Raw genomic sequence first — 12,645 nt, 5'->3', positions numbered from 1 at the left:
ATGCAAGCCCCATAGACATGAACAGGTGCTGGTAATAATAATATAATAATAAATTTATTATTTATACCCCACCCATCTGGCTGGGTTGCCACAGCCACTCTGGGCGGCTTCCAAAACACATAAAAATAATAATAAAACATCAAAAAATTAATAGTAACAAACAGATCCTATATAAAAAGCCACAATAGCTTTAAAATAAACAACTTATATCAAATAAAGCAATACTCAACAATCCATTAGGATCCAACACTAAACAGTAAAATTAAACATCAGCAAATAATCTAGCAGTTCACACTTATCAATTAAAATAAGGAATTACTAATCTATAATCAATAAAATAACAGCAGACCACAATGCACAAATACCACAAAACGTACAAAATCATGTAAAAGGGTCAAGCTGAGCAACAAGGACACACAACTTATAAAATTATTTTTAAAAATGAACAAAAGTCAAGAGTTCTTTATCTGTAAGATGGGGATTCTCCTCACTGAGGTCCAGTAACTTGATATAGCAACCCAGCTGGAATTTCCTTCACCTGGTTGAACTGTGCGTGCCCCACACCCACTCATTTCAATGGAGCAGAAAAACATTCGTGGGCTGGGCTGCAAGGCTCCCCATTCATTTCAGTGGAGCTTGTGAAAGAGGCTTTTCGTCAGTGGATCAGGCCTTCGTGGTTCACACCTCCACTGGGGAACTCCCCTGTCCTTTTGGGCTCCTAAAAATGGCCACCTTGTTTCATTTCACAGTGAAGGTTTGGGTTTTCAGAATCTGGGATGGGTCTGGCTCCTCCGAGGGTCTGTCGTTTTCTTCCAGGAAGAATGTGGAGCAGGGGAAGCTGAGAAGCGAGTACGTTGCATCAATTTCCTGGAAATAAACAACAACAACAACAACAACAATAATAATAATAGTAAATCGCCCATCTGACCGGGTTGCGCCAGCCACTCTGGAAATGCAAGGAAAGAGCTATCAGGGGGAAGGATGAAAAGCCCATGGAGACAGAGTGTGCATAGTGGATTTGAACTTCTTGAATCATTCTTTGTCTAGCTCCTTCCCTTTGACCTTACTGCCTTGGGTGACCCTGCTGGGAGTATGAGATTCCTGACGGCTTCGCTCACAAGGGTCATAGGAACGTGCAAGCCCACTCACCACAATAAGGTGATGATCCAGCGAGTGAGTGTTGAAGCAATGATTCTTCAACATCAGCTTCGCTGGACTGGTCATGTTGTGCGGATGCCTGATTATCGCCTTCCAAAGCAACTACTCTATTCCAAACTTAAAAATGGAAGGCGTAATGCTGGTGGTCAACAAAAGAGGTTTAAAGACTGCCTCAAGGCAAATCTAAAAAAATGTAATATAAACACCAACAACTGGAAAACACTGGCCTGCGAGCGCTCCAGTTGGAGAACAGCCTTTACCAAAGATGTCATGGACTTTGAAGACACTCGAACTCAGGACGCAAGGGAGAAACGTGTTAAGAGGAAGGCACACTTGGCAAATCCACACTGTAATCAACTCCTGCTCAGGAACCAATGTCCCCACTGTGGAATGACGTGTGGGTCCAGAATTGGCCTCCACAATCACTTATGGACTCATTGTTAAAACCGTGTTTATGGAAGACAATCTTACTCAGCTACAAGTGATCGCCAGAGAAGAAGTGGATTTGAAACTTACGGGGAATTCAAAATTGGCTCCAGAATCGGTGTCTTCATCTGCTTTCTTCATTTCTAATGGATGCCTGGCTTTTGGCATGGGGCTTTTGGCTTTTGGCAGGATCCCCCAGTCTTCGCTTGCTGGCTGCATCCAGCCAGGCATGTTCCTTTCTTCGAGATCTAAGCATTAAAACCAACGTGGTTAACACCTACATCCTCCCATCTTTAACCCAACGCAACTTCCTTTTACCTGCAAGTCCTTGGTTGGCCTGTAGGCAGAGCTCCTTTTCGCAAAGTGAAGGTGATTTTTTTGAGCAGTTTTCTGCTTCACCCACACTTTCGAGGCACGTGTCTGAGTGCTTTCCCCCTTTTTTTGCTCCTTTCCCAGGGAAAACCCTCTCTTCCACTCTAAATCAGAGCAAACGTCAATCCAGAGAAAACCTGAATTGCTGTTTGCTCCTATTAAGCACTAAAGAGCAGTTTTCCCTGGTGTGTGTGGGAGCAGCAGGACAATAGAAGGTGTGGATAAGCCCTCCTCAGCAGTAAACAATGGGTTTTCCTCTTTTTAAAAAATAAATGTTATTAAGGTTTATGGAGGAAAATAAAAAACTTAATATCTTTTCCCTTTTTTAAACCAAATCAAAACTTTTATCTAGATACAGAGGTACCTTGGGTTACATACGCTTCTGGTTACAGACGCTTCAGGTTACAGACTCCGCTAACCCAGAAATAGTACTTCAGGTTAAGAACTTTGCTTCAGGATGAGAACAGAAATCGTGCTCCAGCAGCGCGGCAGCAGCAGGAGGCCCCATTAGCTAAAGTGGTGCTTCAGGTTAAGAACAGTTTCAGGTTAAGTACGGACCTCTGGGACGAATTAAGTACTTAACCCGAGGTACCACTGTACAATGGAAACACAGAAAAGCGAGGGGAGGGGAAGAAATAAATAAATAGAGAAAGAAAAAGAAAGAAATAACAAAAGAATATTAAGAAGTCCCAGATGCTGCAACTGTTCCTCATTGGGGAGTTGCAATTCACATGGTGCATCCTGGGCCACAGGTATAGTGGCAGGAGTGCCACCTTTTCCTTCAGTAGCTGGAAGACAGGCAGAAATTCAACAGGTGCGTTTCCTCCCAACATGGAAGAGTTGCGGGAAATGCTTCACCGCTTTAATGTCTGCCTGTCCCATGGCTCTTAAAGACACAGGGGACCTGTCAGAAAAAAAGCCTTGATCCTTCTCTGGAACCCTAATAAGGATGGAAAGTTTAATGTCTTACTTACTTGTAGAGACTCCGGCGGGGTCTTTGCATCTGCAAGACAGAACAAAGGTTTTAGCAGGGGGTAGAAGCTGCAGGAAATCCGAAAGAGGTGGGAGCTACTGGGACCGCCAACCTTAAAAACTGGCCCTGCTCCTCTGCCTTCAGGAACAAACTGAAGGACGTTGTCCTCTTTCTATGCTTTTCCTGATGGAAACATGCAGGTGGGGACAGATATACCCCTGATTTAAGTCATTCACATACTGTCTTCTGTTGTATATTATTTACTACAAAGCCCGATGACTAAACTCTTTAGTGACGAAACGTCGGATTATCGGAATGACGTCTGAGCACTGAACCACTTGTGGTATATCACAAGTGGACTCTTTATTACTGCGTTTGCAAAAGTTCAAGATAAAATCTACTTTGGGAAGAAAAGAAATGAGCACTGAACCACTAATATATTGCAAGTGAACTCCTTATTTACGGTGTTTGCTGTTGTTTAAGAAAACACCTATCTGGGAAAGAAACTACTTTTTGCCATTTTTAGGGACGTTTATTGTTAGTTTACAGACAGTTGTCTTTTTGGTTTCAGGAGCGGCCTGGCATGCAAAGTTTAGCAGGGGAAACTTTGTCCTGGGTTACCCCACTGTGGAGGTATGTTATTGGAAAACTTGCTTAATTTCTCTAAGCTGCACTGCTGCTCAAAGCACGGGAGCTGCGCTAGTGCAAAAGTGGCGACCTATTTGTTGTGGGACGTAATCCATTGGAGCAGTCAAGTATAACATTCCTTGTTTTCCTAGAGTGGACACAGACAGGAGGATGTTACTCCAGCCAGGAAGACTTCCTGTCACACCTGGTCTGGAGCATCCTTCCTTTGCATGTGACCAGGTAGATGTGCGTGGCCCTGGGAGACTCTGTAAAAGGGCCAGACATGCAGCCATCCTCCTCTTTTGATGCCATTTCTTCTCTTGGACTGCACTGCTGGCTCTCTGCCACACTGTATCTGTTACTGCAAGCTAAAGCCTGCCTTCAGGGATCTTACTGTGAACTGAATGTGAGTAAACTTTTCATTACTTATAAGAAAGACTCTTGTGTCTTCACTCTTTTAGGAAGGAATCAAAGCGGTCTTACCAGGAACATACTCCAATCTGGGCATGCCAGATTGGATTGCTTAAGCAAAGAGATTCAAACGAGAACAGTGTGGAATGAAAAGGGGGCCTCCGGGGGGGACTGCGCCAAAAACAATTGACGAATGACAACAGGAAGAATAAAATTTCTCTTGCATGTTAACATACATATGGATTTGTTAAATACGATTGAAAGTTTCATACCAGTGACTGAGATGACAAGATAACAGATTAAGATCGGAATTATGATATTGGGAACAAACAAGAGAGGGGAGAAAGCGGGAACAAGAAATTAAAAATTTCTCCTGACCAGCCAGAACGTGGGAAGTCTCTCTAAATTATTTAATTTGGAATGTATAATTGACTTTATTATTTGTATTATGATGTGGCAAGATTTGATACATTATTAATTGGAATGTTATTAATGAACAAATAATAAAAATTGATTTTAAAAAAGAGAGATTCAAACGAATCTGCAACTAGCTTCTTGCTGTGTAAAAGGGGAATGAGCGTGAGTTAGGAAGGATAATATTCAATCAATAGATCCTCTCCGACTCCCCACAACATTCCCACATTTGTAACAAGAACAAAGGAATTTGCTGGATTGAGCCAAAGACTCATCCTGTCTGGCATTCTGTTCTCACAGTGGCCAACAGCCATGCTCTCCCCACTGCCTCTGACACAGCCGTTTCGTCTGAAGCCATTGGCAGCATGTTCCCCATAATTTTTTCTGAACATCTTTTAAAGCCTTCTGTGCTGGTGCCATTACTGTATCTTGTGGGAACAAGTTTGTTTAAATAGCTATGTGGGTCTGAATGAAGCACATTTAGGAGAACATGCCTGTATCTCTTTTAAGCAGAGGTCTACTATTACATTTTGAAGCCCATCACAACATCTGCCACAACTGTACCCACAGAGGAGTCCGGAAATGTTGGCAACTTTCTTACCCTATTAGTGTGTGTGTGTGTGTGTGTGTGTGTGTGTGTGTGTGTGTGTGTGTGTGTCTCGCATACAGAACAACAACACACAGATTTTTTTAAAGGATTACTATACAGTTCTGTGTATAGTTTCAGCTTATAAAACAGACTGAGCTGAAATGCAGCCTTTGAATTAAAACTACCTTGCAAAGAAGTGTTACTATATTCAAACTCCTGGCTTTGAATGACAAACACCATCAAAGAAAAGGAAAGAATCATCCTATTTAATCAAATATTCTGGCGTTCCAGCAAATGATTTAATTGTTCCTGCTGGGGGGGGGGGAGAGGCTTGAAACTGTGCCCTCCCTCCACTGATGTTGAGCTTTGCTGAATGTTTTGGGATTAGAGATGCGAAGGCCTGGAAGAAAAAAAACAAATAACACCCCCCCCTCTATTTGTTTCCTAAACATTAAAATCCAAAAAACAAACAGGGGAAAAAGCTGGGTGTCCCTGCAATTTTTCCAGTCTCCCCACCAAGTCTACCCAAGTCTAGTTGAGATTTTGGTCTGCCGTCCAGGTTAGCTGCGCCTACCCTCTCTGTCCTCCCCCCTGCAAGATGATGGAAGATAAGAGAGGCGCGCTAGAGGGGAACACTCTGCTCCTTCCTACCGTCTTTTCAGGGACTGCCGAATGTCCAGTGTTTTCCAGTAGCTGCTGGAAAGGAATGGGGAGAGGAAGCAACTAAACACACAAAAAGCAGCAGAAAATGAAGAGGATGTTGGGGGCGGGGAGGACTAATATACTGTCTTATCTCAAAGCAAATCCATTTGGGGACAGACCATGGCTTAGTGACAGAGCACATGCCTTGCACAGCAAAGGTCCCAGGTTCTAGTCCCGGCATCTCCCGGTAAAAAGATCCAGGACACAGGACTGGAGAAGAGAGAAAGGCCCCTGAGAGCCTGCTGTCAGTCAAAACAGGTAACGGTAGAACAGGTGGCTTTCTTTATCTTTACTGGGAATTTGCTTGGAATTTGAACACGTGAAGCTTGATAAGCAACAAGAATTTCTGCCCTGCTAAAAGCCCACCAGGAAAGAAAAGCGTCAGCTCTCCTGGGATGGCCAGGCGAGACACAGGACAAGGCTTTCGTAGTTGTGGAGAAGAGGGCAGACTAAAGGAATGGCTTCTCTACCTAGCACATCAACTGACTTGCGGGTCTCCCTGTCACAGGATGTGGGGTTGCTGTTTATACAAAGTCACAGGAGAGGTTTATCAGCGGTTGTTAAGGATCATGGCAGCGAAATGGTAACCTCCAAGGTCAGAGGCAGTATGGATAGCTCAGTTGGTTAGAGCGTGGTGCTGATGATGCCAAGGTTGCAGGTTCGATCTCCGTATGGGGCAGCTGCATATTCCTGCATTGCAGGGGGGTTGGACTACATCAGGCACCCCCAAACTCAGCCCTCCAGATGTTTTGGGACTACAATTCCTTCCATCCCTGACCACTGGTCCTGTTAGCTAGGGATGATGGGAGTTGTAGTCCCAAAATATCTTGGAGGACCGAGTTTGGGGATGCCTGAACTAGATGATCCTCAGAATTCTATGATTCTATCTCTGAAAACCAGGGGAGCAGGAATTAGGAATGGCCTTCTGGTGGGCTTCCCAGAGGCATCTGGCTGGCTACAGTTGGAAAATGGAGGCTAGACCAAATGGATCCCCTTTGCCTTGTGCTAGAAAGTTCTTTTTATCTTCTTGCAAAGAGGTGGCTTTTTTTAGCAGCCACACCCTTGCAGCATCTTGTCACTCCTGACTGCATGTCCCTGCTTCTGCTTTTAAGCGCACAGCAGCCCCAACTCCTCCGATGATCAGGCCACACAAACCGCAGCGTCATGTCTAATAGCTTGGAGGAAGCTGCTTCTGACAGCTGCCCCAAGTTTTCGTACTCACTCACCTTGCTGTGATCGCTCTCTTATCTGAGAAAAGAAAAAAAAGTTTGTGAGTGCGTGTGACTCTTAAGCGAAGAAGGAGACACAAAGACAGGGCACCAGAGTTCCCACATTTAGAGCACGTGAGGCGCAATATCCTCTAGAATGCTGCACTTTACATTGCTTGGCTGGGGAACAGTGCTGCAACACTCAGAGAAGTGGGTGAAATTTCAAGGATGGCTGTTGTTTAGGGCTTTGAGGGCCAAGAGGCCACCATTATGAATCGGAAACAATCCGAGAGTCTGCAAAGGTCTTACAAAGGCTGACAGGATGTGCTCATTATAAGTTGCTGTCTTTTAAAACCACAGAAGGTTTGAACAGTCTTCAATGGCAGCCCCACGGAGAGGGCCTTGCAAAGAATTTCAGATCTCTGTCTTGGACAAATAGATGGGGCTGCTCCCTTTTATAACCCTGCTGCTGTGCTTCTAACTGCAACCTGACACACAGAAATGGAACAGGTGAGGTTTCTTCTCATAAAAAGTACTGATGGAAATAGCTTCTCCTGCAAATGCAGGTTTTGGTGTGTCAGGCTGCTGTTGAAGACATGAGGACAAACACGAACAAGGCAGGAGCAAAGAACAAATAGGAGAAGCTCTAACAGGAATTAAAATAACTTGGTTTAACTGTATACAACCGGAGCGACGGACAAAGAAGTGGTTAAGGGAAAACAAGAACTGCAAAGAATATACAAAATTTGAAAAAAAAATTATAAAAAGTGGAGATAGAGGAATCCAGTGAAATGAAAAAAAAAATTAGTAGAAATGGAGGATCAAGAAATTAAAAGAGGTGTGGGAAAAGAGACAACAGGGCAGATAAACAGTCAAAGCTGGGGGGAAATATGGGAGAAACATTGGAAATGGTGTCTATAAGAATAAAAGAAAGTTATTATAAATAAGTTTGGAGGTGGTATTTAACACCAGTCAGATTAAATCGAATAAACAAGGAATATTCGGTTCTATGTTGGAGGGGATGCCAGAAAACCGGGAATTGTGTTCACGTGTGGTGGGGGTGTAAATATGTACAATTTTTCTGGCAAAGGGTGTTTAAGGAGATAACAGAAATCACTGGGTTAAAGCTGATCGAAAGTCCAGAGGTAGCATTATTATCAATTTACGATGGGGTGGAAGGTTCGCAGGCTAGGAAGAACTTGCTCACAAATTTATTGACAGCTACACGAATTATTATAGCTAGGAAGTGGAAGGAGCAAGCAGGATATAAAATGGAAGAATGGTATAAAGAGGTGTGGGATATAGCTATGAATGATACATTAACATGTGCCATTAAGGTAAGATGGAGAATATGCTGGGGAAATGATTGTAGAATTTGTACTGTTAAAATGGAAAGGGGTCAAACCATTGCAAGAGGCGTTGGAATTTTGGGAGGTTGGATAGTTGCAATGGAATGATCTCGGTGGTGGGGTGCACATTTTCATTCTTATTTATTTATGATTATTACTTTGTCAAAATAAAAAAAATGAAGAAGGCATGCTCTGCATAAGCAGTTACAGTGGTACTTCTGGTTACGTACTTAATTTGTTCCGGAGGTCCGTTCTTAACCTGAAACTGTTCTTAACCTGAAGCACCACTTTAGCTAATGGGGCCTCCCACTGCTGCTGCGCCGCCACCCCAAGATTTCTGTTCTCATCCTGAAGCAAAGTTCTTAACCCGAGGTACTATTTCTGGGTTAGCGGAGTCTGTAACCTGAAGCGTATGTAACTGGAGGTACCACAGTAGTGATAATTCTGGCTGTGACGATTCTACCAGGGGTTACTTCCACCCACATCTGCATTCTTCCTGGGATGTCCACCTCCCCAGGCTCAGCTTCCCCTGCCTTGCCAACTACCTTTGTGCTTCCTCCTATAAATGCAGACAAGAAACACCAGGAGGAGGAGACATCCGCCGGTGCCACATCCAATGGCCAGTGGGAGAAGAAAAGGATATGAACCTGCAAGAGAATTGCTGTTGATCAGAATGGGGTTATTGGTCAGAGAACTAGTCAATTGTCACAAAACAAAGAGTTGGCTAGTATCTATTAACTTTGCTGCTCCACATATTCCCCTCTTTGGCCATTCTAGCTTCCACCCTTCCTCTTCCCTCCCTGGTCTCTGAAGGTCCATTGATTGCCCCTTTCTAAATAATATTCTTTCCAACCATCCACATTCTGTAGTTATAGGCTGCCTTTCAGGTCGACCCTCTCAAACGGAAGCAGGGCAACATCACAAAATTCCTATTTTATCATTTAAAACATAGCCACGCATGATAAAGTAACAATACAGTACTATCAGATAAAAAAACAATGCCACCAGACAAAAATAATAATGGTACAAAAGCAAACAAATCAGGCAGCAGTAGCACTGTTTCCATTTATTTTCATAGGGTGAAAATAATATTCCGCACTGAGCTGAATCAGGTGGGTTATTTACAGTGCAACCCTTATTTATTTATTTTGCTCCCTTCTACTGCAACTGCAGCACTTAGGATGGCTTATAACCCATAAAATCACAATTTTATACAAATATAAAACAATGAATGAAAGAAAGAAAGAGACAGGGTCCCTTTCTTAAAAATAACAGCCTCATGAGAGGGCCGTACCTTTTTCTTTTTCCTTCTTTTGGTCTGTGATTGATTTGGGATCACAGCAGGTAGATGATTTCCTGCTCTCCTGAGCACTGGTTCTGCTGGTTGAGGTGCTATAATACAGACTCATCTGCGAAGAGCTGGACCAGGAGGTGCTTGATGCAAGGAGCTTTGTGTGTGTTGAGGGTGTTCTGGCGATGTAGCGAGAAGAGCTGGTTGATGAAGTTGCCAGTGTTGACTTTCTAGGTGGCCTGCTTGTGGAGGCAAAACTCAGAACAGCCTGGTCAGGGGTGGAAAAGGTAGGCATTGTGGAAAGTGATTCATCTGCAGAGAGAATCAAAGAGAATCCCAAGGTCAGAAGGGATCCCCATGTGATGACATCCCTTGTATGCTCCTCGGGGCAGGCACCCTGTTTCCTTCAATGTTGGTCTGGAAGGGGCAATGCATTTCCAAGGCAGACTAGAAACAAGCAAGCTGATAAATAATAGAAGAAAAGGGGAGTTTGGAAGGACTATGAAATTATGGGTGAGCTTCGAATTCTGTACATATTCTACTAACAAAATTATTGGCCCTATTCCTCGCCCGCCCAACCTCCCCCAAACTCAGTCCACCTTCCCATTCCCCCCTCTAAGAGACCCATATTGCAAAGAAAGGCCTCCTCACCCAATACCAAAATCCTGATGGAGTTGCTCTCTCTGGATGGGAACTCTCGCCCTGATACCACAATGTGGTACTTGCAGGAGTAATCTCCACCATCTTGAGGAAGAAGCAGTTGTATGTGTGTGAAGGTGTTCAGAGAGGAGGGGACATTGATGAGTTGCAGTTGCCTCTTGTCCTTGAAAAACTGGATCTTTGATACATCACGGCTTTCATAAGCTGAACATCTAAGCTTTATGGACTCTTCTCTTCTGTAGCTATCCTTTTCGGGCGAAACAGTTAAGACTGGGGGACGAGGGTGTTCTGAGAAGGAAGTAGAAGGAGCACAAAGGAAGAACAATCTTTGTTTGTTAAACACCTCTGTTTCAGGAATTTGGAGCATAACCATCCTACAGTTTAATTATTTTAACAAAACAGTGGTACCTCTGTTTAAGAACTTAATTTGTTCTGGAGATCCATTCTTCACCTGAAACTGTTCTTAACCTGAGGTACCACTTTAGCTAATGGGGCCTCCTGCTGCTGCCATGCCGCCGCCGCGCGATTTGTGTTCCCATCTTGAGGTAAGGTTCTTAACCCGATGTACTACTTCCGGGTTAGCGGAGTCTGTAACCTGATGTGTCTGTAACCCGAAGTACCACTGCAGCCCCTCCAGTAAACCTTGGGATCTGTAGCTCTGGGTGGGGTCTTTGAATCTCTAACAGAGAATTCCTGTCAAGCTTCAGGGAATCAGCTTCCTCCCCCTGTGGCAGTAGATAAGCAGGACAAAGGAAAAGGAGTCTTCTTACCAGTTATAAACTTTAATGATCACAGAGAGAGAACAAACAACACATCTCTCCTGGAAATGGCGGTGCTCCCAGATAAGGATCACACCACCTTCCGTCACTCCTATGTCTTGTAATCTGAGTTTGTACCCTCTGTGCTTTCTGTTCTGACACTTTCTGAGCTCATCTTGACCTTGGGCTGAGCAGAGGAATGCTGTCCAGAGACTGTGAATCTGTTAACCCTCTCTCTCCCAGTGTTTCTTCTTCTAGATGTTCCCCATCCAGTATTTCCCAGCTCCTGCCTTCTGAACTATGTCCCTCTGCAAACCATGCTTCCACATTTATGTCTTCCGAGTTCAGTTTGCACGTCAGGATGCGCAGAGGAAAAACCTCTTCGTTGTCTGAGTAACTACAGTTGCCCATTCCCCACTAATGAGATGAGAGCGTCCAAGTTCAATACAGTTTGAGATTTTAAGGCACTTCTTCTTATACAGTGGTACCTTGGTTCATGAACTTAATCCATTCCGGGAGTCCATTCGATTCCCGAAATTGTTCAGAAAGCAAGGCGTGGCTTCCTGCACTCAAGTGGAAGCCACGTCAGACGTTCGGCTTTCGAAAAACGTTTGAAAACCAAAAGATTTACTTCCAGGTTTTCAGCATTCGGGAGCTGATTTGTTTGGGAGCCAAGCCATTCGACAACCAGGGTACCACTGTAAATCATAAACACTTGATTGTCACCTTGTAAAATAACCAGGCTGACATTTCCCATGTTCCCCACTCCCTGCCAGACACGGAGACCTTTTGGATCTCCTCCATCAGCATGCAGAAGAAACTCTCTCACCTGTCATGACTACAGAGACGGAAGAGCTCATTGGGGAGTGGATCATCTGTCGTGAATTCTGCACCCAGTATAGGCATCTGTATACTCCAGCAGTATTTTTATTCACAGGGAATGCTGCATAGGGGCCGCTTCCTTGATCTGGCAACACCTTGTAGTTCTGATCATGTTGTTCCTTGTAGAAGCTGAATCCTGCCACGTCCATTTCCTCAGGAGCTGAACAGGTCAAGGTAACCCGTTCTCCTGGACTGTAAACAGGTTCCTGTGGTTGCTGAAAAAGTTCAGCAGGTGGGAAAGATGCTGGGTTCCACAGGAAGCAGAGGGAGAGAAGCATCCAAAGATTTAGGGAACAACGTAAAAGGGAAAGGTTTTCTGTTTTCTCACAATTTCCTTTCTAAGACTGACACATACTGTATGTTTCCTTCCATTTCATTAAAGGATTTCTGACCCGCTTTTCATTTGCAGAAAGTAGTCTACATAATAACAAATAATCGGAGAAAATAAATCTGTGAAAAATAATCATCAGTAAAATAATCACAACGGCTAGTATAATATTAAGGTCAGAGAAGGCCAAAGGGGTAGGTATTCAGTTCACCCCACGGTTTCTGCCCGCCTGATCTCAGCAGGGAAAGCATTCGGTAGGTAGGAATGGAAAAGGATCTCTGCAGCCCCCAACCAGATGGAGCTTTGCAGGCGATATGGTTAAGAGGAGAATCACATCCTCAGAATGTGGATGGTCTATAAATGGGAGGTCTATAATGGATGGTCTATAAATGGGAGAAGTCAGGCAGTCTGTCAGATTACCTGCTCCTGAGCTGCTGAGAGCTTTATAGGCCACAATTGTCCCAGGTGTCAGGTACCCCCCTGAGCATCCTTGCTGC

General features: G+C 44.1%; 1 protein-coding gene across 1 annotated transcript in view; it reads right to left on the bottom strand.

Moving 5' to 3' along the window:
• Positions 1-35: 35 nt before the first annotated feature.
• LOC114582386 (uncharacterized) overlaps positions 36-12,645 on the bottom strand; it is a 108,310-nt gene continuing 95,700 nt past the window's right edge. Inside the window, exons 12-20 of the mRNA XM_077917812.1 lie at positions 11,768-12,064; positions 10,172-10,468; positions 9,524-9,832; positions 8,775-8,876; positions 6,899-6,920; positions 5,622-5,666; positions 2,931-2,959; positions 1,675-1,832; positions 36-867 (exon numbers count right to left, since the gene is read on the bottom strand). Of these exons, the coding sequence (XP_077773938.1) occupies positions 739-867; positions 1,675-1,832; positions 2,931-2,959; positions 5,622-5,666; positions 6,899-6,920; positions 8,775-8,876; positions 9,524-9,832; positions 10,172-10,468; positions 11,768-12,064 (1,388 nt within the window). The 3' untranslated portion in view covers positions 36-738. The remainder of the gene's footprint in view (positions 868-1,674; positions 1,833-2,930; positions 2,960-5,621; positions 5,667-6,898; positions 6,921-8,774; positions 8,877-9,523; positions 9,833-10,171; positions 10,469-11,767; positions 12,065-12,645) is intronic.

This window comes from Podarcis muralis, chromosome 13, assembly GCF_964188315.1.
Source record: "Podarcis muralis chromosome 13, rPodMur119.hap1.1, whole genome shotgun sequence".
In the NCBI taxonomy this organism is placed as follows: Eukaryota; Metazoa; Chordata; class Lepidosauria; order Squamata; family Lacertidae; genus Podarcis; species Podarcis muralis.
The sequence above is the reverse complement of the archived record's forward strand: the minus strand, read 5'-3'. Positions and strand labels throughout refer to the sequence as shown.